Source organism: Lemur catta, chromosome Y (genome assembly GCF_020740605.2).
Source record: "Lemur catta isolate mLemCat1 chromosome Y, mLemCat1.pri, whole genome shotgun sequence".
In the NCBI taxonomy this organism is placed as follows: domain Eukaryota; kingdom Metazoa; phylum Chordata; class Mammalia; order Primates; family Lemuridae; genus Lemur; species Lemur catta.
The window spans coordinates 1,516,430-1,540,080 of NC_059156.1; the positions used below are offsets into that span (position 1 = coordinate 1,516,430).

General features: G+C 35.0%; 1 protein-coding gene across 4 annotated transcripts in view; it reads left to right on the forward strand.

Annotated features, from left to right (window-relative positions):
- TXLNG (taxilin gamma) overlaps positions 1 to 22,550 on the forward strand; it is a 40,752-nt gene extending 18,202 nt beyond the window's left edge. Inside the window, exons 4-11 of one of the 4 annotated variants that reach the window (XM_045539023.1) lie at positions 4,166 to 4,336; positions 5,750 to 5,944; positions 8,332 to 8,451; positions 9,349 to 9,423; positions 13,576 to 13,668; positions 15,710 to 15,805; positions 17,707 to 18,063; positions 22,463 to 22,550. In XM_045539023.1, the coding sequence (XP_045394979.1) occupies positions 4,166 to 4,336; positions 5,750 to 5,944; positions 8,332 to 8,451; positions 9,349 to 9,423; positions 13,576 to 13,668; positions 15,710 to 15,805; positions 17,707 to 18,027 (1,071 nt within the window). In that variant the 3' untranslated portion in view covers positions 18,028 to 18,063; positions 22,463 to 22,550. Of the gene's footprint in view, positions 1 to 4,165; positions 4,337 to 5,749; positions 5,945 to 8,331; positions 8,452 to 9,348; positions 9,424 to 13,575; positions 13,669 to 15,709; positions 15,806 to 17,706; positions 20,097 to 22,462 lie in introns of those variants that run through there. The other 3 variants (XM_045539026.1, XM_045539027.1, XM_045539024.1) reach the window with 3 other exon arrangements.
- The last annotated feature ends 1,101 nt before the right edge of the window (positions 22,551 to 23,651 follow it).

Consider the following 23,651-nt stretch of genomic DNA (forward strand, 5'->3'; position numbering starts at 1 on the left):
TTTTTGATAAAGGCCATTCTCACTGGAGATAACTGGTATCTCATTGTGGTTTTGATTTGCATTTCCCTGATGATTAGAGAAGTTGAGCATTTTTTCATATGTTTAGTGGCCATTGTTCTGTCTTTGAAAAGTTTCTGTTCATGCCTTTGCCCACTTTTTAATGGGGTTGTTTGTTTTTTCTGATTTGTTTGAGTTTGTTGTAGATTCTGTACATTAGCCCTATATTGGATGAATAATTTGCAAGTATTTTCTCCCATTCTGTAGGTTGTCTATTTGCTCTGTTGCTTATTTCCTTGGCCGTGCAGAAGCTTTTTAATTTAATCAGATCTCAATTAGTTTTATAGTTTCTATAATTGCCTTTGGGGTGTTAGTCATAAATTCTTTGGGTAGTCTAATATCTAGAAGACTTTTTCTTACATTTTCTTCTAAAATTTTTATGGTTTCATGGCTTAGATTTAAGTCTTTTATCCATCTTGAATTAATTTTTGTGAGTGGTGAGAGATACGAATCTTATTTTATTCTTCTACATGTGGCTATCCAATTTTCCCAGCACCATTTGTTGAATAGTGATTCTTTTCCCCAGTGTATATTATCTGCTTTGTCAAAGATTAGTTGGTTATAGGTAAATGGTATTATACCTGAGTTTTCTGTTCTGTTCTAATCTGTTCTGTTGCTCTGTGTCTCTGTTTTTGTTCCAGTGCCATGCTGTCTTGGTTAAGATAGTCTTGTAGTATAGTTTGAAGTCTGGTAATGTGATACCTCCAGATTTGTTCTTTTTGCTTTAGATTGCTTTGGTTTCTTGGGCTCTTTTTGTTTCCAAATAGAGTATAGAATTATTTTTTCTAGACCTGTGAATGTGATGTTGGTATTTTGACAGGGATTGCATTGAATCTGTAAATCACTTTGGGCCTTGACATTTTAGCAATGTTGATTCTGCATATCCAGAAGAATGATGCTTTTCCATTTTTATGTGTCATCTGTGATTTCCTTCTTCAGTGTCTGATAGTTCTCTTTGAAGAGATCTTTCTTCTCCTTGGTAATTGTATCCCAAGTATTTTATTTTCTTTGTAGCTATTGGGAGAATGGTATCGACTCTTTGATTTGAGTCTCAGCTTGACTGTTATTGGTATATTGAAATACAACTGATTGGTGTACATTGATTTTGTAACATGAGACTTTGCTGAATTTATTTAGCAATTTCAGGAGTCTTTTCGTGGAGTCTTTGGGATTTTGTAGATGCAAGATCATATCATCAGCAAGAAGCCATCGTTTTACCTCCTCTTTCCTAATTTGAGTGCCCCTTCATTTCTTTCCCTTGCTTGATTGTTGTGGCTAGGACTTCAGTACTATGGTGAATAGAAGTGGTGACAGTGGGCAACCTTGTCTTGTTCTGGTTCTTAGGGAGAGTGTTTTCAACTTTTCACCATTCAGTATGATGTTGGCTGGCTGTGGGTTGTCATACTTGTCTTTTACAGTTTTGAGGTATGTTCCTTCTGTACCTGTTTGTTGAGGGTTTTTATCATGAAGGGTGCTGGATTTTGTTGAATGCTTTTTCTGCATGTATTGAGGGAGTCATAGGTCATATCGTCTTTATTTTTGCTTCTGTTTATGTGATGAATCACATGTATTGATTTACATATGTTGAACCATCCTGCATCCCTGGAATGAAGCCTACCCAAATAGGTGGATTTTTTTTTTGATGTGCCATTGAATTTGGTTCGCTAGTATTTTATTGAGGATTTTTTGTATCTATATTCATATTGATCTGTAGTTTTTTTTATTTTTGTTGTGTCCTCTCCTGGCTTTGGTATCAAGGTGATAATAGTTTCGTAGGATGAATTCAGGAAGATACCATCCTTCTTGATGTTATGGAATAATTTCTGCAGTATCGTTATCAGCTCTTTGTAGGTCTGATAGAATTCTGTGAATCTCTCTGGCCTGAGTCTTTTTTTTTATCAGAAGATATTTTATAGATGTTTTGATTTCACTGCTCATTGTTGGTCTGCTCAGTAGTCTGTTTTTTCCTGATTGAGTCTTAGAAGGTTGGAATTTGTCCATTTCCTCTATATTATTTACTTTATATGCATAGAGATTTTTGTTGTATTCATGGATATTTTGTATTTTTGTGGTATGAGTTGTAATATCTCCTTTTTCATTTCTCATTTAGCTTATTTGTGTACTTTCTCTTCTATTCCTGATTAATCTAGCAAATGGTCTGTCAGTTTTGTTCATCATTTCAAATGAGAACCAATATTTTGTATTGATCCTTTTTATTGTTTTTTGTTTTCCATTTCATTCTGACCTTTGTTACTCCTTTTCTTCTGTTGGCTTTGGGTTTGGTTTGCTCTTCTTTTTCTAGTTCCTTGAGGTGATTTTATCTTGTTAATTTCTATCTTTTTGATGTGGGCATTTAAGGCTATGAATTTTCTCCTGAGGAATGCTTTTGCTAAGTCCCGTAGATTTTGATAGCTTTTGTCCCCTTTGTTGTGTTCAGTTCAAGGAGTCTTTTGATTTCCGTCTTAATTTCATTATTGACCCAATAATCATTCAGCAGTGGGTTGTTTAATTTCCATGCCTTTGTGTAGATTAGAGTGTTTCTCTTGGAATTGATTTCTAGTTTTATTCCTTTGTGGTCTGAGAAGATGCGTGGTATGATTTCTATTTTTTTTAACTTTGTTGGCATATGATATGATTAATATTGGAGAATATTCCATGTGCTGATAAAAAAATGTATATTCAGTAGTTTCTGGGTATAATGTTCTATAAATGTCTGTTAGACCCATTTATTCTAGAGTCCCTCTTATGTATAGTCTTTCTTTCTTTATTTTCTGTTTTGATGATCTCTCCAGCTCTGTCCCATTTATTTAGACCCATTTATTCTAGAGTCCCTCTTATGTATAGTCTTTCTTTCTTTATTTTCTGTTTTGATGATCTCTCCAGCTCTGTCAGTGGGCATTGAAGTACTCAGCAATTAGAATGCTGCCCTTTTTCTCTTTGCTTTAGTCTAGTAAAATTTGCTTTATGAATCTGGGAGCTCCTGTGTTAGGTGCACAGATATTTAGGATTCTTATGTTTGATTGTTGAATTGCCCCCTTTACCTTTATGTAATGACCATTTCTGTCTTTCTTTACCATTGTTCATTTAAAGTCAATTTTTTCCTATATGAGAATGGCTATACCTGCTCTATTTTGTTTTCTATTTCTATTTACATGGAATATTTGTTCCATCTTTTCACTTTGAGTCCATATAAGTCCATGTAAGTTAGATGTGTTTCCTGAAGACCAAGTGTACTCGGCTCAGGTCTTTGGTGATGAGAAGTGATCCTGAGGGCACTGGCAGCCTGGTGCTTTGACTCCAAGAAGCTTTCAGTTCACTGTTGGGAGCAACTTTTGGGCTCATGAAGGGTAGAAAGGCTCTCTAGCACCTCAGGAGCCTGCTGACTTCCCAAGGCTTGATGGAAGGAGAAACAATTCTGGACAGGCTGCAAGCCTCTCTGAGGGGTTGAGCTCTGTTGGTATCTCACTCCTCCTTGTTTTGCTCTACACTTTCTCTCCATGGAATGTCTGGTAGGTTCTGGCACTTTTTCCTTAGAATTACAATCTATTTTTTTTTTAATCTAAAACTTTCCTTCTTTCTGAGATTATCTAGCAGCCAATGCCACTGATCAGCCATCTTCCAGAAAAGTTCTCTTTTTGTTTCTTGATATGTTCCTCTTGCTCTTGAAATGTTGACCCATTAATATTTTATTCTTTATAAAAGCTTTACTCAAGTGTAAGCAAGACTATTTTATCTGTTAGTGTGAAATAGAATAATTTGTTCTGAATCTAAAACTCACAAAGAATCCTGAGTGCTATTTATTATGTTCTAATTTTGACAGAGATTTTAATAAAATAGATTTTATGTGTTCTTGTAGAGAAGTGAAACTAGCTGGTACTGATCCCAAAGAAGTTTTTGCATCAGACTTTTGATTAAAAGGTTAGTTTTTGCTTTTAAAAGAAATGTAGATTAAGATTGATATTTCTTCCTACGCTAAATTTGCATACCTCCTGTTAAAACTAGGAAAGAGAGGAGTAGAAAAGTTTCCATGGTTGCAATTGCAGTTCTTCTATCTGCACCTCAAAGATTGTACTGTACTTCCTAAATGTAAAGTGCTTGTTAATTTTAGCTGGAGGAGAGCAGAAATGTTCAGAAACAAATCAAGACTCTGCAGAAGAAGCAAGCCCAGATTGTGAAAGAAAAAGTTCACTTGCAGAGTGAACAAAGCAAGGCTTTCTTGGCAAGAAGCAAACTAGAGTCACTTTGCAGGGAACTTCAGCGTCACAATAAGACTTTAAAGGTTAGTTGGTTTATTTTCCTGTTTTTCAGAAGGAACTTAAAATCACTTTATATCTACTTGAAATAAATTATTGTGCTACTTGGTTTAATGAGAATTAATTGTACTAATGGCCACTTGTTAATAACTCCCAGGTATACTTGTGCTAGTAGATCAGGTTCCTAGGCAGAAGATTGCAGGATTCTTGGGCACAGAGATACTGTCTTGAGCTTTGCTTGAGCTGATGCTGCATGTGAGGTCTTTGTAAATTTAAGTTTTGGATTTAAATTCAAGGACAAGCTCCTTAATTTGCCTTATAATTGATCACAGGAAATCTAGTTGATAGTGATACTTATGTTCACAGCTCTCTTGCTTAGGAAGCTCAAAGTTGCCATATTTTCAGCTGATCATTGATAGAGTTGATTATGACGCCCTCCTCTGGTAAGGAGTGAAAAGCTTGAGTTAATGCGTGTTGACAAAGAAAAACAAGTTGGGAAACTCTGCTATGAGTTTTAATTGGATAGAGTGCTATACTGCCCTGTGCTCATCTTTGGCTTTTTCATTGCTGATTAGTTTTAGAAGAGTATTTACAGGTAGGGTGATTTTAATGGAAGAGGGATCAGTTATCAAAATTTGTATGAATAGAGGAAGAAGGAAAAACCAGAGACCCTAGAAGAGAATCTGCCATGTCAGGGGAACTTATCTGCCCCTATGGTATTGCTAGGGAAGTATATAGTTGCAGTGTGAATTTAATGGTGCTGGATCTCTGACTACCTCCATCATAGCAAACTCAAGAATATAGGACAAATTTTGAAATGTGTCCTTACTTGATATGAGGAGTTTTTTTATTTGTTTGTTTTTGTTTTTGAAACCTTGCATTTAAATATAGTGCAAGTAGATAGTATTGTTTTCAATACCAAGTCAACATTTTGACTAGATTGTTAACTATATAGGTAAAGGTCTTTTGACACTTATATTCTAACAAGACTTTGAGACTAAGCTTTCTAAAATAATGATTGCATTTATTCCTTGCGCCTTAGAAAATGGAAGGTGTGACTCAGAGACTAAGCTACAAGATTTACACATTGTTGTAGGATGAAACCTTGATTAACTAGGCACAAGGGTATTTGGAAAAATAATATGGAAGAAACTGCCTATGTGGGAAAGCACCTTAATTACATTTTAGTATAGTGAATATCTAGATAGTTAGCACTGATAGCACTTACTTATAGAAGAGCACTTTGCTTTTCTCTTATTATCTATTTAGGAAAAGCTGCTTGATTTTTAAAGAGCTTTCTTGCCATAAATAAGAGGAAGGGACTGTAGTTTAGAACCAACATTGAGAGCAGCAATAAATGAACCCACATTGTAGCACATCCTTTTTATCGTTTTATCTATAGTTCTATATGATTAACACAAATTATTTTGGATAATAAGGAAGAACATATGCAGCAAGCAAAGGAGGAGGAAGAAAGTCGTAAAGAAGCAACTGTACATTTCCAAATTACTTTAAATGAAATTCAGGCTCAGATGGAACAACATGACATACACAATGCCAAACTCCAACAAGAGAACATCGAACTAGGAGAAAAGCTAAAGAAGCTCCTTGAAGAGTATACTCTGAGGGAAGAGGTAACCACATTCTGTTTGTTTACGGACAGTTTCTTAATGTTAGGAAAAGCTTCACGAATCATGACTAAAGTAAAAATGTCACCGGACAGTATTTTAGAACTTTTGTATATACACAGTTGAAATTAAGTGTTAGAAATGCCTGTGGGAACAATGCAAGCAGAATAAGTAATTGGGATCATCACTTGGCCCAGGAGTCAGTGAATTTGCATAAGTGAGCTGACGTCTAGGAGACATGTTAAGTACTACTTGTCTCCCATATATGATACTGAAAGATTGCAATTTGGGCATACAAATTTTTTTCTTTTATTGAGATTAATAATAAATATTTGGCCCCCAAATCTGTACAATGTATAGTGCCATTGTATTATAACTACTGTACTATATTGAGTATAAAAATAGGGTATTATGCTACTTGGGTGAAAAAGGAATCTACTGATAGCCCTTCACCTAGCAGTATTGGTAGTCACCTACCCAGTGAAGTAAAAAGTCTACTAGAAGCATACATAGATGGTGAACCTGATCATTGCAGTTATTTTATAAACTACTCAGGCATTTGGGGAGTGTCTAGATAAAAGCAAATAGGTGATAACTCGCTTATTTAAGCTTCTTTACTTTTAAAGTTCAAATGCTTAGGGTAAGAGCCTTTGGACTTTCAAAACGTGCATTCCCTATCTTTATTACGCTTTTGGCTAGTGAAATATTGTGCTTTTATGTATTTGAATTCCTTACATAAATACATTAAAATTGATAATTAAAAAAGAATGTAACTACTTTAAAATAATCAAAAAAGTAAATTTTATATTATGTGTATCTACCATAGAAAAATAAAAGACTAGCATTTATGCAATTTTCAATCAAATTTTAGATTAATTTATAGCTCTTCACACTACCTTTGAAAACATTTTTCTTGAAGATTTTGGCTATCTTTTTAACTTTATCTCTAAGCAGTTTGCTAACTTCTTTATTGTGAAATGTTGTGAACTTAAAGTTGAATACATCATTTAGCTTCAAAAGTTACCTATTTTGTTTAGTAACGCATATATCTAGTAACTCTTGTTTCATCTACTTTCTTTTTTTCATCTACTTTTAAGCAAATCCAAAATATATTTCATTCATCACCAGAGTATAACCACATACTATTTTTACACCTAAAACTTTAACAATTGTTACTAATCATATATTTTGTCACTGTTCAAATTTCTATCTCCCTTCTTTCTTCTAAGATTGTTTAAATCAACATCAAACTAGAGTTTATGCATTTTGTTGCTTGATATGTTTCAAGTCTTCTTATAATATTAGATTTCTTCCCTTTTTACCTCCTTGGAGGGTATTTATTAAAGAAATGTTTTTATGCCTATCAAGTGAATTTTTCTTTTATTAAATTTGTTTATTAAAATACTCAACTTTTTAAAAAAGATTCCTTAAGTTTTATTGTTTTTAAGAATGATAGTCTGCCTCACCACAGAAGTAATAAATTTTGAAAATAAATATGTTCAAGTTTGTTACTTATAAGCTTCGTTAGTTTGGATATTATATACTTTTTCTTTTTCTTTTTTTGTTGATCAGGATATCATCAAATAGTGATTAAATTATATTCAGTTCAAGACAGTTATCTGTTGCATTTTCCTCAAAATTTAATTAGGATAACTTATTAACTAGCATCTCTTCCTTTCACATAGAATATTGTAACTAAAAGAATATTGTAACTTCTTCATGTATTGAAGGGATGTTCTGAAGACTTTATTGTAACTACATAACTACTTGATGATTTAGTTTGGAAAGCTCTTACCAAATGTCTAGTATGTGCCAGGCATTGAAAACCCTGCATGGTTTAATTATTGCTCTGATTTGGACAACAACTCTGCAAGGTATGTGTGGTCATCTGCCTTTGCAGAAGAGGGAACTGTTTGATTCAAAAAGAAGAATTTGTAATTTGTCCTGGGCCGTACAATGATCTAGATAGGATTTGACCCAGGCCATTCTTGTCATTATATTATGCTGTCTAAAACTAAGAAATTTGGGAAGATACAATGAGGAAAAAAATGTCCAGGAATTATGTGTATGATGAATGAATTTATGAGTTTGATTTTTTATCTTTTGTCTTGATGCAGTTTGAGTGTTATTTTCAGTGTAGAGCAGAAACAGGTACTACAAAGGTGATGATGGGAGTGGCCCACTTCTGACATGGCTGATGACAGTGCTCTTCTGAATGTGGTTTGCAAGATGGTGTTGAATAGTTACTTCTATGAGTTCAGAGACAGAAATACTCAGAATTTTTAGCTGGTGGTATTAGCAGGGGAGGAGGGTGCTATAACTTGCATTATGTTTCCTCCTCACTGTGTTCCTTTCTTCATTATGTAATACAAGAAATTTTACTTTTGCCATAGCATATTGAGAAAGTGTTCAAACATAAGGAACTGCAGCAACAGTTTGTGGATGCCAGACTTCAGCAAACAGCACAGCTGATAAAAGAAGCTGATAAAAAACATGAGAGAGAGAGAGAGTTTGTAAGTTCTAGCTTAAAAAAATTACCAAAATTTTAGCAAACTGTTTGAAACAGTTAAACTCATTCTTCATTTACCATAGTTCCAGGGCATACAATTTGCTTTTTTACTCTCTAGATTGATATGGGGGTGTATGTGTGTTAGAATAAATTCAGCTTTTTATTTGTAGTGAAATTCTTATGTAAAACTTTATTGCAGGTTAGACCAAATTAGTGGACAAACCAGCGCATGGCTGATTTTTCCATGCTGAGAATATTTTCTTTCTTTTTATTTAACAGGTCCAGGAACTGTGCCAGTTACTGGATAAGTTAGGCCTCGAGAGTTAGAGACTGTTAAATTTCACACCAAGTTTACTAAACATGGGTCTCCTACATACTGTTGCATTTTGTTTTTAAATAAGAAACTTAAAAATAAGTACTAACACAGGTATCTGCCCCTAGCCTCTCCTTTTCTACAGTTTTTAAAAAGTGATCAGAAACAGTGTTTTTATTTTCATGCTTGGCTACTTATTTTTTCAACCCTTCTCCTCTTGTCTCTTACATAGTAGAGTGGCTTTCTAAATGACCCAGATAATGTCAAGATTCCTAGTGATGTTTACTGTTTATGATTATAGAGACCTATTTTCCTCTCAAGTACATTTCAATCCTGAGTTTTGTGAGCTCTATGTTGTATCTAGGGTACTTTTTCTTCTTAATCAATTAAAGATTATTCCCATATTCCTAAGTATTCTCAAGTGGAACTGCTCAAAGATTGGTAGTTGGCAGTTGAGGTAATAGGATTCATCTGTGACTATTGCTAAAATAATGAATGGAAGACTAAGTGAAACTATCTGGTCATTTGATATTTTTGCTATATGTGTAATTGCTGTTAGAGATTTAAGAGAATATTTTTGTCTTCTAGTTATTAAAAGAAGCAACAGAATCAAGGCACAAATATGAAGAAATGAAACAAGAAGAAGTACAACTGAAACAGCAGGTAATTTGACAACAGACAAAAGAATTTCTAAGTCTCCTTGTTTCCAGCCACAACCACCTGGAAAAGAGATCAGTTGTTCTCCTGAAGTTTTTTTCTTTTCTTTAGGTTGACAAACTCATGCTGATTTGCCTGAATTTTTTTTTTTTTTTTTTTTTACTGTTAACCACTGTAAGTCCTAAACCTCTCAGTTCTAGGTAAATTGGGATGGCTGCTTTGCCTGTCTTCAATATCCCCTTTCCTCTGTCCTAGATATTCTGTCTGATATCTTTAGAATTTTGTCCTATGAGCAACTATGTATTGTTTAAAAATACTGCATATGCTTAGTCCTATTTCCAAGTAAGGTAGTGTGTGTGTGTGTGTTGAAAAAAAAAAAAAAGATTGGAGTTCTCATTTTTCAATCCAGATGTGTGTGATGTTCTATTTTAGTCCTTGCATGGTTACTTTTTGTGAAATAAAGAAAGCTCAAAGGAAATGTTTAGGAAATATGCACCTCATCTGTGAAAGTTTACTAACACCAACCTGTTCTTCATAGACAGGAGTGATTAGGTCTTGATACATATAATTTACCCTCCTAAAATTGCCTAGATTGCAATGTTGAAAAAAGTAGTACCTGTTTTAAAAAATTATTATATGACAAATTTAATGTAAAGACTCTTAATTAGTTCTAAAGTATACTAATATATTGAGACTGGCATGCATCTTCATGAGCACCACTTTTGAGTGCTATTTATCTTTGGGAACATTTTGTAATGTAATAATATTATATAAAGCACTCAAAAGTGGAAGACTATGAGTGGCACAAATTGCAGACAAAAGAAGCTACATTGCTGGCAGTATAGCACAATTGGACCTAGCCTAGTGGCTTGGTGAGACAGCCCTCTGGAACTTCTACTACACATTATCAATGACTCTCACATTCAAGACCATCTTCCAAAGCCACCTTTACATTTTCTCCATAGATTCTTATCTCTGTTTACATGGACAACTAAATGTACAGGGCTGCTAGAGTGATGGATTCAAATTTTCTATGCAATGAAACGTGCAAAGGATTTCTGATATTTGACCCCTCCTGAATTTTCACTGTAAGTTGAAAGGTGTTTTATTACTGTTTCGATCTCACTGATTGTTACTGATCTGTTCAGGAGTTCTGTTTCTTCCTGAGTGAGTCATGAGAGATTGTGTGTGTCCAGGAAGTGGTCCATTTCTTTTATGTTGTCGTTTATGCGCATGAAGAGTTATGTAGCATTCGTAGATCATGTTTCGTATTTCTGCGGTTTCAGTTGTAATGTCACTTTTTCATTTCTGATTGAGCTTGTTTAAGTCCTTTTTCTTCTAGTCATGGTTAATTTAGCCAGAGGTCTGTCAGTTGTGTTTATCTTTTTAAAGAACAAACTTTTTGTTAAGTTGATCCATTGTATTTTTGTTGTTGTTTTCCAATTATTTAGTTCTGCTCTGACCTTCATTATTCCTTTTCTTCTGCTGGCTTTGGATTTGGTTTGTTCTTCTTTTTCTAGTTTCTTGAGGTGTAATATTACACTGTTATTAATAATTTGTGATCTTTCTTTTTGATGTCTGAATAAGGCTAGGAATTTTCCCCTGAAGAATGCTTTTGCTGTGTCCCATAGATTTTTGATAGCTTGTGTCCGCCTTGTTATTTAGTTCAGAGGATTTTTTTATTTCTATCTTAATTTCATTTTGACCCAATAATCGTTCAGCATCAGGTGGTTTCATTTTCATGCCTTTTGTAAGTTTAAGTGTTTTTATTTTGATTGATTTCTAGTTTTATTCTCCTGTGGTCTGAGAAGATACATGGTATGATTTCTGTTTTTTTGAATTTGTTAAGACCTGTTTTGTGGCATAAGATATGATCAGTCTTGGAGAATGTCCATGTGCTACTGAGAAGAATGTGTAGTCTGTATTTTTTGGGAGGAACATTCTGTAAATGTCTATTAGATCCATCTGATTCAGAGTTTAGTTTAAGGCCATGGTTCATTTTTTCCTTTGATGATTTGTCTAGCTCTGACAGTGCATTTTTGAGGTCCTTGGCAATTACGATAATGCTATTTATTTCTTTGTTTAGTTTTAGTAAAATCTGCTTTATGTATTTGGGAGCGACACATATATATTTAGAACTAATATATCTTGTTGCATTGCTACCTTTGTCCATTATTTAATGACCCTCTTTGTCTTTATTCACCTTTGTTGGCTTAAAATCTATTTGATATGAAAATGGCTATACCTGCTTCCTTCTGATATCCATTTATTTGAAACATTTTTTCCATCCTTTCATGTTAGTGTCCTTGTGGTTTACATGGGGTTCCTGGAGACAGCAGTTACTTTGTATTTATTCATCCATTCACCCAGCCTGTGTCTTTTGAGAGCAGCATTCAGTCCGTTAACATTAATTGATCGTATTTATATGTGGAATGTTGGTCTGTTCATCCTGTTGGATAGTCCCTCATTGCTTTGTTTTACCTCTTGTTCTATTTTATAAGAGTTACAAGTTTTGGAGAGGGTTAGGTGTTTTTACCCTGATAGGTGTCTACTGTATTGATTTATGTATAATGCTATTCTGAATATTTTGTGTAGGGCAGGTCTGGTCATGGCAAATTCCCTCAGTGATTTCTTGTCGGGAAAAGACTTAATTTCTCTGTCAATTGTGAAGCTTAGTTTTGTAAGATTCGAAATTCTAGGCTGACGGTAGTTCTATTTAAGAAGATTGAAGATGGGTCCTTTATAAGGTTTCTGCTGAGAAGTCTGTAGTTAGCCTGATAGGTTTTCTTTTGTAGGTTATTTATTGCTTTTGCCTTGCTGCTTGCAGACACCCACCAGTGTCAGGAGGGGTCCCATAGCTCCTAGGGCATTGCTTGTTCTCCCCCAAAGCAGAGATGGGTGGAGGAGTGAGGCTGGATGTGGTTAGGTGTGCAAGTTTTGAAGGCTCTGGAAAGCTTCGGTGCAGCTCAGAGGTCATTTTCCAGGTGCTATGGGGAGCCACTGGGAGGAGGGTTGATGCAGGGTCCCCAGACCAGGAAGGCTGCTTGTGAGGAAGGGGCTGCAGTTCCCTGACTGGCTTTTGGGAGTGAGCTCTGCCCCTTTTGTGCTACCGCTGCCCACTGGTATCCAGTTGCAAATGGGCCCCTGAACATGCTGCATTTGGTTGCTATCATGCTGGGGGCTGGGATTTTCCCCTCCAGAGGACCCCCCCCCCCCGCCCCCTTAGTCCCATGGCTTGACTTTCCTGGAGAGGGGGGAATGGGTGCTCTCCCATATTATATGTCTCAGACTCCCATCAGTTCTGCTCATGTGGGTACCCTGACTTCTGGAGTCCAACTCTAAAACTTCTCTCCTTTGTCCCCTAGCAAGCCACTTCTGTCCTGGAGACATGGAGTCCAGCCTGAGTGTCTGACCTGCTAGCATGCATCTCTGGGAAATGCTGGCAGGCAGGGAACTCCCAGATTGGGCTCCCTGTGTCCACTGTAGATCCTTAAGAGGAGAGACCTGGGTCCCACTGTCTGTGGAAACCTCAGACTGCTGGACAACACCAGTTGGGGAGAGGAGGCCACTTGCCACATTCAGAGCTCAAACTTCTCTCCCTGTTGCAGTGCGTTGGGGAGGGGCAGGGAAGGACAAGAGTCTGAATGGGAGAAAGCCAGCTCTGTGGCCTTGGAGTCCCCACACGAAATGTCCAAGCTCTGGGATCACACAAATGCTCTCCACAAGTCTGGTTGCCACAGTGCTTGGGCTTGTTGGAGTGGAAAAGCTTCCAAGTAACTTGGTAGCCTGCTTATCACTGAAGGACTGTGGGAGGGAGAAAGGGATCTCCCTATACCCAGTCACTAGGCTCCGAGCCTCTCTGAGGTGGATCATTGCCAATATCTTTTTATTCCTTTTTCCTCTTCCTTCTCTGCTTTGTGATTTTCCTCTTTCAGATCCCCTGGAGACTCTGGTACTTCTTCCTCTAACTTATACCTGAGCTGTGCTCTTTCTCCCCTCTCCTTTATCTGAATTCTTTCTTTCCCTTTGGGATGCTCCTGTAAGCCATGTCTCTAGTCAACTCCCTTGGCTACACTTCTGTATTATGTTCTTTTGAATATCTTTGGGATTTTAAGTTGCTTATGTGAAATTCAGAATATTTGATAATTCTTTTTGTAGCTTTCTCTTTATATGGATAAGTTTGAAGAATTCCAGACTACCATGGCAAAAAGCAATGAACTGTTCACAACTTTCAAGCAGGAAATGGAAAAGGTATTTACGTACTTTAGTGGAATATTATGTAAAAACATTTATATAGGAGGTTGTTTTAACCATAATTGCTACTTAATTGAGTTTATATTGATCTCACAGTATTTTTACTATTTTTTCTGATCTTCCACCAGTTTACTCAGACATTTTTGCCCTGAAATTATCGAGGATTGCTAATGAGCTTAGTATTCTAAAACTTCTATCATAACTAAAGGGAATTCCTCTATTAAGAGTAGTTTATTAGTTTTTTTTTTTAAATTACCTCATATAGTCACACCTCAGCTTGTTTCACAAAGCCTTATATAAATTAGTTTGCAAAAATCCAGGTCTAGGAAAACACTAATGTGTTCTGGTTGGAATAGATTTATTTCTGAGGACCTAACTAGTACCTGAAATATTTTTACTCTTTCTAATTTTAACTGTATACAATATACACTTGCATCCTTAGTTAGTACAAAATTTAAAAACTATTTGTTAAAATTAGGTGTAGAAAAATATTCTGGGGCATTGCAGTTCATAATATAGGCTAAAGAAAACAATTTTAAAGAGTAGAATTTTCTGTCTCTTCTCTGAAATAAGCAGATAGCACTGTGGTTCGAAGCATGGATTCTGAAATTGAGATTATTACTTGCACTGTATGACTTCCTTGTGGCAAGTTATTTAGCTTGGCATTTCCCTCTTAAAGTTGGGATTTTAAAAGGTGGTAGCTGGTTGGGGATACTACAGTAGTACTTGGGAAATTTATAAGCATTCAGTAGACATTAGCCATGATTATTATTGGAGCTACATAGTGGTTGAGTTTCTTCAAGTTCTCTGAATTAATAACCGTTATATCATAAAATGTATATCCATGGACAAGTTGTTTAACCTTTCCATGCCCTGATGTTTCTTCTTATTAAAAATGAAACTAACAAAAACATCTATTGTACTTCAAGCAGTGTTTGGCTGTGTTAAGTGCTCAAATTACTACCTATATCTATGTTTAGGTCTAGGAATTTGGAGACTTCATTGAGCAGCAGATGAATTCTGCCTGCCATTTCTTTCAGCTGAGGCTTCCGTAGAAGGGGACCTGTTAGCTTAGCTGGATTGTAGTGCAAGCTCACAACTGAAGCAGAAAAGAAGTCAAGGAGAGACTCCAAAATTCTCTGCAATGCTAAAGAATCTTGTACTGAAATATGTTCCTTTATGTTAGTGCCTACAGAGATCATTATATGTCAACATTTTAACATACATCTTCCAGAGCTATTCCCATAGGCTTTGAACCAGTTTGCCTTGAGGTACAGTTTTGCGTGTAATTATTCAAAGCACAAGGTACTGACTCTGTCTTATGCTTATTTTCCTTAACATCACCTGGCTCATTACCTGTACTTGGAACAGAACTGATTGAAGGATATATAGCTAAATCCTCCTGTGAGTTTATAAAAATTTGGTTCTTGTAGCTTAGGTTCTTCCTCCTCTTATTTTTGGAACTATTTAAAACAGTCTTTTGAATTGAGAGAATAAGTAACTCTAAGGATTCAGTAGTTTTAATATTTTTTTCCTGATCACTTACCTATTATGTTACCTCTAATTCTTACACTAATGTGGTTTCATATTCTTGATCTGCTTTGGGACTGAGACTCTATCTTGCCAAGAATCTGATGAATTAGTTTATTGTACTGTCTTTCTAGAAAACTCATGAACCATGGACATTTTTTCAGGCAACTTGCAAGTAGTAGTTCTTGACTCTTGGTACCCAGAGCTGGAATGCATTACACAGCAGCCTTAACTAGAAAGTTCATCTTCCTATGAAATTGAGGAGACCAAATTTGTTTTTCTTTTAATATAAAACTTCTGCTTTGGTTGCTGTTGCTTTTGTCTTAGGAACTTCTGAGATAAGCATTGTTAACAAAAGATAGGCAGTTACTTTTACAAAAACAGCACAGCTGTCAGTTGGTTAAGAGAAGTGCAGTGATAGGGAAGAAAATAACATTATGAAATGATTTTTGTGTTGGGTCAGAGAATGAAACTTAGAATTTAAATTTCTGATTATTTTGGTTCACAGATGACAAGAAAAATTAAAAAACTAGAAAAAGAAATGATAATATGGCGTACCAAATGGGAAAATAATAATAAAATACTTCTGCAAATGGCTGAAGAGGTGAGAAGGTTTTATATGACTCAATAATGAATACTCATTTATTTCAGTATTAAAACAGGCAGGAAGTGCTGTGGATTTGCTGAATAAATGTAGGTTTGATTTATATTAATACATTCTCTTTCCTAACCTAACAGTTAGGTTGTCTTGAGTGAGTTATTTAAACTTCTTTCGCCTAACTCTGTGGTTCCCAACTCCCAGGACCAGTAAGGAAAATAAGCATAAGACCAGTATTGGTTCATTAGGACCAATTAGGACCATTGGCCTCTTAGGAACAGGACCACACAGCAGGAAGTGAGCAGTGGGTGAGTGAGAGAGCAAAGTTTCATCTGTATTTACAGCCACTCCCTGTTGCTCAGATCACCACCTGAGCTCTGCCTCCTGTCAGATCAGTGGTGACATTAGATTCTGCATTATGGTGAGTTGTATAATTATTTCATTACAATGTAATATTATTAGACATAAAGTACACAATAAATGTAATGTGCTTGAATCATCCCAAAATCATCTCCTCCAACCCCAGACTGTGGAATCGTCTTCCATGAAACTGGTGCCTGGTACCAAAAAGGTTGGACACTCCTGCTGTAACTAGTTAAGTCAGGCTTTTATTGTAAAGTTACACAATATCTAAATTTTGCTTTCTTCTAGAGCAAAGTTGAGCTTGCACAAACTCAGTTTTATTAAGCATTGTATGCTGCTCCTCTGCTCCCCTCAATATGTTTTGCTTCATTAGATTCTGATGTGGCCAGAAATTTGTGTTCCTGAGTATCCAGGTAATGCTAATAATGTTCCTGGTTCAGGGACCATACCTTTGAGAGTCACTGCTCTACGGAAAAGGTTGCTTTCTATTCAGATTTCCCTGAAAAAGTAGCTCATGAACTAGCTACTAGTTCATGGGAACACGTAGCTCAATTGCTTTGCTGTAACCTGCACTTATTTTTCCAAAAGGCAGCAAAGTACTTTTACCAAGTTTGCTGTAAACTTTCTGAGATATATCCTATTTGCCGTCACTAAATTTTTCACTTTTGTGTATTGGATTAGAATAGCTTATAACGTTTCATAAGTGAAAATATTGGGACATGTGTAGTAATCTCTTCTCAAAAATAAGGTAGAAAGGAAGAAAAACTCATGTGAAAATGAGAACTTAACACATTGACTGCCACACTAGAAAAAATTATTTTTCTTAGGGCCATGATATTTTGTTATGAAATAGAATAAAAATTTTGAAAACAAAACAATCCTTTCTAATTTAATGAAAAATTTATTTTTTATTGTTTTCTATGCATGAGTTATACACAACTTAAAAATGGTTCAAGTGGCTCCCAAAGTGAAGAGGCTTGTAAGTTACATAGCCTTCATGAGGCCCCAGGCTCAAAACTAGCATGAATTAAATACAGCTCACATGGCAGTTAATGTGTTAAATGAGCTCTTATTGCTGGCATTTTTTCTTCACATTTTCTTAAATTATACTGTGCATATGATAATATTTATAGCAATAATTATACTTGCAAATTGTTTTTCAGAAAGCAGATGTGCATTCCCTTGATGAATTATATTTTATAAACAATTATAACATTACTAACCTATGCTTCGATAGGAAAACCTTTGCTAGCATTTATGATTAAGATCCTGAATTCCCTTAATACTTAACTAAGTCAATTAATACTTATAGTCAAAAAGTGCATTTTCGTTTCATTTTTTTTAAAAAAACACTACTAATTTAATTTGTATTGCATTGCACTAGAATAATTTTAAATATTTAAAATAGTAATTGTTATGTAGTGAGTTGTAATAGGTGATAAAAAGTAGTTTTCATTATGGGTCAACTTAACCTAATTTTGGATGTAGTAACCTGGTTTATGTTTAATGAGGTTACATAAGTCCTACCTGTTTTTTTCTTATAGAAAACTGTTGGTGATAAAAAGCACAGGGCCTTTCAAATAAAACTGGAACGGTTAGAGAAGCTGTATGGGGCTCTTCAGACAGAAAGGAATGAGCTCAAGGAGAAGGTGGAAGTCCTAAAAGAGCAGGTCTATGCCAAAGTGACTGATAGGAATTTAGCAACACCTGGGGTGAGTCCCTGCACTGCACTGCATTCTCACAAGGACCAGAACACTTCCTCAAAAAGAGCCTTGGGAGTATGCCTGGAGGTTAGGCCCAAGGGAGTGAATGAAACAAAATGCCACTCAAAAGACTCTGTCCACAGGATCTCTTCCAGGCATTGATCCAGTTGATTAAGAAAGTGTGATCACTCTTTTGAGGTATATTTTTGTGTACACCTTTCTCTGTCAGTAGTAACTATTGGTTTTATGGTTCAAATCTCAGTACTTTTTGTACCATGTTTGTATTTTCTTAGAACTACTGGACTATATGTTATAGAAGGCTATTTAGAAGTTTTGGGTAGTTGTAATCTATAAATTTCCATAGTTGTGTTGCACATCATTCAGATTTTTTATCTTCATTGGAATATATGTATTCACTGCCTTGTCCTTTAAACACTGTGTACATTTGTGTGTTCATTTCCTTATCCCTGTGCCTTGCATAATTATCTTAACTAAATTGAGTCATGTTTTGATAATGGTTTCCTGAGTTGAAAACAAATACTAATTTAAACTTTCTAGCCCATGATTTTAAAAAGAGAAATGCAAAGATGATTAGTTTTGTTAAGTGCCAACTAAACATCAAGTGTGGAATTAGAAACAAGTATAGTGTATTTGAGTCAGTTTGGTTTTTTTTGGTAATAATTATATTACTTGACAATTGATGTGACTACAAGCCTTGAATCCCTCAGAGTTGGCAGAATATGTATATGAAGATGTCATTTGTAAAGAAAGTAGCATATACAGGAAAGTCATTAAGCAAAAAGGCTTGATGTTTATGTGAGTTAAAATAGTCCTGCTTTAGTTTCAGGTTAGAAAAGATGTTTAAAGAAAAAATATCAGTATCTAGACCTCTGCAGTTGGAATCGGCAATTCTGAACTATTGAATTTGTTCCTTAATTTTTGTGTTATTGCACTATATAATGTAGCTGAACAGTTTCACTTACATGTCCCTGTCACATTCATGGTCTTAAATGGGAAGAAAATAGAAAAATTTCCAGTGGATAGGAAAAAGTCTGGAATGTGAGATGTCTTGTAATCTTCTACTACTGACTGTGATAATTAAGGGGCCAGACAGTGGGGGAATAGCAATTTACGTGGAATTTGACAGATTTATTTAATTACTTTGCTAAAATGAGCAAAACAAAAAGAGATCCCCAACCACATTTATTAATATTCTTTTCAGCTACTAAATGAAATACTGAACCCATTTCTTTCAGGAGAAATGAAGATACTTTACCCTAAAGGTAATAAGAACAATCATATTTTACCAAAATCCTACTGTTAAGTTCTTAGTGTTTTGTTAAGACAGTTGTGTAAGCCACCGTATTTCCTCATGGTATTTGTTTTGTGTGGAAGACAAGTGTTGGGCTGAAAGCAATGCGATTGACAGTACTAGGTCTCTTGTTTTTGGCACACAATGTATGTTAGATACTCTGTAAAATAATAGAAAATTTTGGAGCTGGATTCTGTTTGGAAAGTATTTGCTTTTCCTTTCAGAGTTCTTCTGGTTACAAAGTGGAAAAAACAACAACAAAAAGCAAATAGGACCCTTTGAAAAGAGTTCTCTTCTAAACAGGTCCGGAGTATGCTCAGTATCAACTAACTATATTCTAGAACAGGGGTTGGTAAACTGTCTCTCTGTTGTCTAGGGCTGCTTTCCCTCTACAACTGCAGAGTTGAACAAATACATAATATGTAGAGAATGGCCCTGTTCATCCCTGTCTAAGAACAGGGCTGTAGCTAGCCCAGGAAAAGTTTAACTGTTGGGATCACTTACATTGTGTTTGTTGCACCATTTTGTGGACTCTTCTGAAGTTTTAATATGTTTAATGGCAGTGGATTCCAAGATAAAGAAAAAACTTTGGTTAAAATGGCAGAGCATTTCACTTTAGAGGCCAATATTTTTTGGTTGTGTATGTAACTGTTTTATTATACCTGATTATCATAGTTGAATTCTCAGGTGTTGCAGAAATATCTACCTCTTTCAAACTGTAAATGAAAATAACTGAAAAAAGAATGCAGTGCTAGTAAAAACACTGCTTTATTTTTGGCTCACATCTTTCATGAGGATACAAATTGATAAGAGGCAGTTCTATTTTGCTTTTCAAAGACATTTTGTATAGATTTTTCACTAATGTGAATCTGATTTTAGTCAAATCTGTTAAGGTTAAGTAAAGATGTAATGATTAGTATAACAGCCTCTGTGTATTCTTTTTAATGAATGTGATCTTAATTGCATAACAGTCAAGTTCAAAGTAAGTGTTGGAAATAGTTGATATTCCTCAGGTCTTAAAATGTATTTAATTATTGTGCAATTTAAGTAAGCAGGAGGTATGGGAGACTACCATCTTAGTGGCTAGCAGAAACATAATTTTATTCAGCCAGAGCTCTGTAGGCACCTCCCCTCTCTCCCACATAAAGTAGGTGACTATGAGATTTCTGTAGTGTAACTTCTGGCAAGTCTTTTAAAAAACCACAGGGACTAATAATTTCTCTAGTCTGAGTTGACCTCAGCATATCTAAATTTACTGGGAACTTTTGGATAGCAGAGGATGTTTTCTTTATTATTATTTATTTTTTTATTTTTTATTTTTTATTTTGTTGAGACAGAGTGTCACTTTGTTGCCGAGGCTAGAGTGAGTGCTGTGGCATCAGCCTAGCTCACAGCAACCTCAAACTCCTGGGCTTAAGTGATCCTACTGCCTCAGCCTCCCGAGTAGCTGGAACTACAGGCATGCACCACCATGCCCAACTAATTTTTTCTATATATATTTTAGTTGGCCAGATAATTTCTTTCTATTTTTAGTAGAGACGGGGTCTCACTCTTGCTCAGACTGGTCTCGAACTCCTGACCTCGAGTGATCCACCTGCCTTGGCCTCCCAGAGTACTAGGATTACAGGCATGAGCCACTGTGCCTGGCCAGAGGATGTTTGTGTAAAGAATTTCAGTGTCTTTTTATTTATGTGGATGAGTCAAAGTTAAGAACGTATAATTCTGTATAAGGAAGTAAGACAGCTTTTACTTTTTAGGAAAACAACCTGAGGAAAGCTAGTTCGGTTTAAAAGTGCCTAGTCAAGTTACTTTTAAAGATGGAGAATAAGAGTAACATCATGAAAAATAGAGATAGGAAGAGTCAAGAATCATTTTTTATTGAAATTGCCATTTAGTTGACAACCACTGATACAATCAACTCTTTTGGAATCCTGGAATTTAATATAAACTTAGAGAAACCAGGGGAGTGCTTAATTTAGAAGAAAAGAATTCCTTAATTTCTGTAAGTATTGTGGCATTTGATTACCTGCCTACTCTCCCACATTCTCTAGCCTGGCAACAACTGTGGGCATAGGAGTCCACTTTAGTGGTACAGCTTGCTGGCTTTCGTGGTTACAAGCAAAATATGAAAATAATTTGAGATTAATAAAAACAAAACGCAAGATATCAAAACTTATGGGTACAGTAAAAGGGACCTTGGGGAAATTAGTATCTATAAACATATTATAAGATATGGTCTCAAATTTAAAAAAATGTATATGCCTTAAGAATTTACAAAGAGAATAGCAAACTAAAACCAGAGCTAATTGAGGAAGGAAATGAAGATTAGAGCAGAGTGACTGATAGAATAGGAAAGCAATAGAATGTTTGAAACCAAAAGTTGGTTCTTGGAAAAGGATTAAATTTGTCAAACTGTAAACTGTACTAGTTAAAAATAAAAGAAGATGCCAATAAGTAAAATCAGAAATGAAAATGGAGACATTACTACCACACAATACAATGATTATAGGAAAATACTGTGAAGAATTGTATGCCACTAAATTAGATAACATAAATGCAATGGGCAAATTCTTAGAAACACACAAAACCAAATCTCAGTCAACAAAATCTGAACACAGCTATATAGCAAATAGATTGATTCAGTAATAAAAACTCTGCCTACAAAGGAAAAACCAAGACCAGATAGCTTCACTGGTAATTTGTTACAAATGTTTAAAAAACTAACACCAATCTTTCAAATTCTTCTAAAAAATGTAAAAAGAAGAAACACGTTCAAACTCATTCTGCGAAGCCATCATTACTCCCATTCCAAAGACCAATGGTGACACTACAAGTAAAGAAAACCTTAGACCAGTATATCAATATCGGTCTAATTTAAATGCCAAACTCTTTACAAATTCTACTAGCTAACAGTCCAAGCAGCATATTTAGAGAATGGATTATGTTATTTAACCATGCGGATTTATTTCAGAAATGCAAGTATGACTTAATATGCAAAAGTCAATATATTATACTACCTTAATATAACAAATATGTGAAAACCTCACATAGTTGTATAGATTCATACAGAAAAAGAATTTGGCAGTAACATGCTTTCAGGATAAAAACAGTCATAACCTAAGAACATAAGGGAACATCCATAACAAGATTAAAAGCATTTATGAAACACTGTTAACACACCTGAAGAATGATTTTCCCCTAAGTTTATGAGCAAGACAAGAGAACTCACATTTTTTATGTGGAAATATTTTATTAGCCTTGAAGTTTTTTTTTTTTTTTTAACAGATGTGTTGTATACGTGATGAGTGAGATGCGCACTGTCTGGAGAATGGACACACTTGAAGCTCTGACTCAGAGGAATGGGGGGGCATGGGCAATGTATATAGTCTGAACCTTTGTACCCCCATGATAAGCTGAAATAAATAATATATATATAAAATTGCCGTTAATATAATTTTTAATGAAAATTCAAAGTAAAAGAGTAAAACATAAAAGACATTTATATACCTGCAATGATAGTTCTAAAATTTTCTTAAAATGAAACTTTAAAAAAATTCCAGTTATACAAGCATTCAAGAGAATAAAAATTTCTACAAATAAATTTATCCACAGAGGTGAATGACTGGTATACTAAGTACATCAAAAGATATGTTTATAAATTGGACAACAGCATTATAAGAATGTTAGTGTTACCTAAAGAGATCTACAGATTTAATGCAATACCTATTAACAGTCCAACAGCTTTTTGTCCAAAAACAAAAAAGCCAATCCTCAGAATTGGAATTGCAAGGAACCTCCAAATAATAAAAACAATATTAAAAAAGAAGGATAAAATGAGCAGACAAAATTCATGATTTCAACACCTAGTAGAAAGCCACAGTAATTGAAATAGTGTGATACTCCTAGAAAGACAGTATGCAACTCAGTGAAATAGAATTAGTAATACAGGAAAAACTCCACATATCCATGCTCAGTGAACCTTCAACAAATGTACCTAAGACCATTTTATTGGGCAAGAAGTGTCTCTTCCAGAAATAGTACTGGAAAAACTGGATATCCATTTGTAAAAGAATGAAGTCATACCTATGCTTTATGCCATATAAAGTAATCAAAATGTCTCAAAGACCTAAATATTAAAGCCAAAACTATAAAATTTAGAAGTAAACTTACAAGAAGTACATGAAGAATAAAATCTATCTTTGAATTCTGGTAATAAATTTTTATAGAGAAAACATCCAAAACCTGAGCAACAAATGAGAAAAAAAAATAATTAGAATTCATCAAAATTAAAAAATTGTGTCCAAAAACTTAAAAAGTAAAGTGGAAGAAAATATATCTGATAAGATTATAGTACCCAGAATATTTAGAACTCTTACAGGTCAACAACAAACACCACAATTAAAAACTGGAAAAAGATCTTGTATATACATTTTTCCATAGATGACATAAAATAGATTGGCAAACACATGAAAAG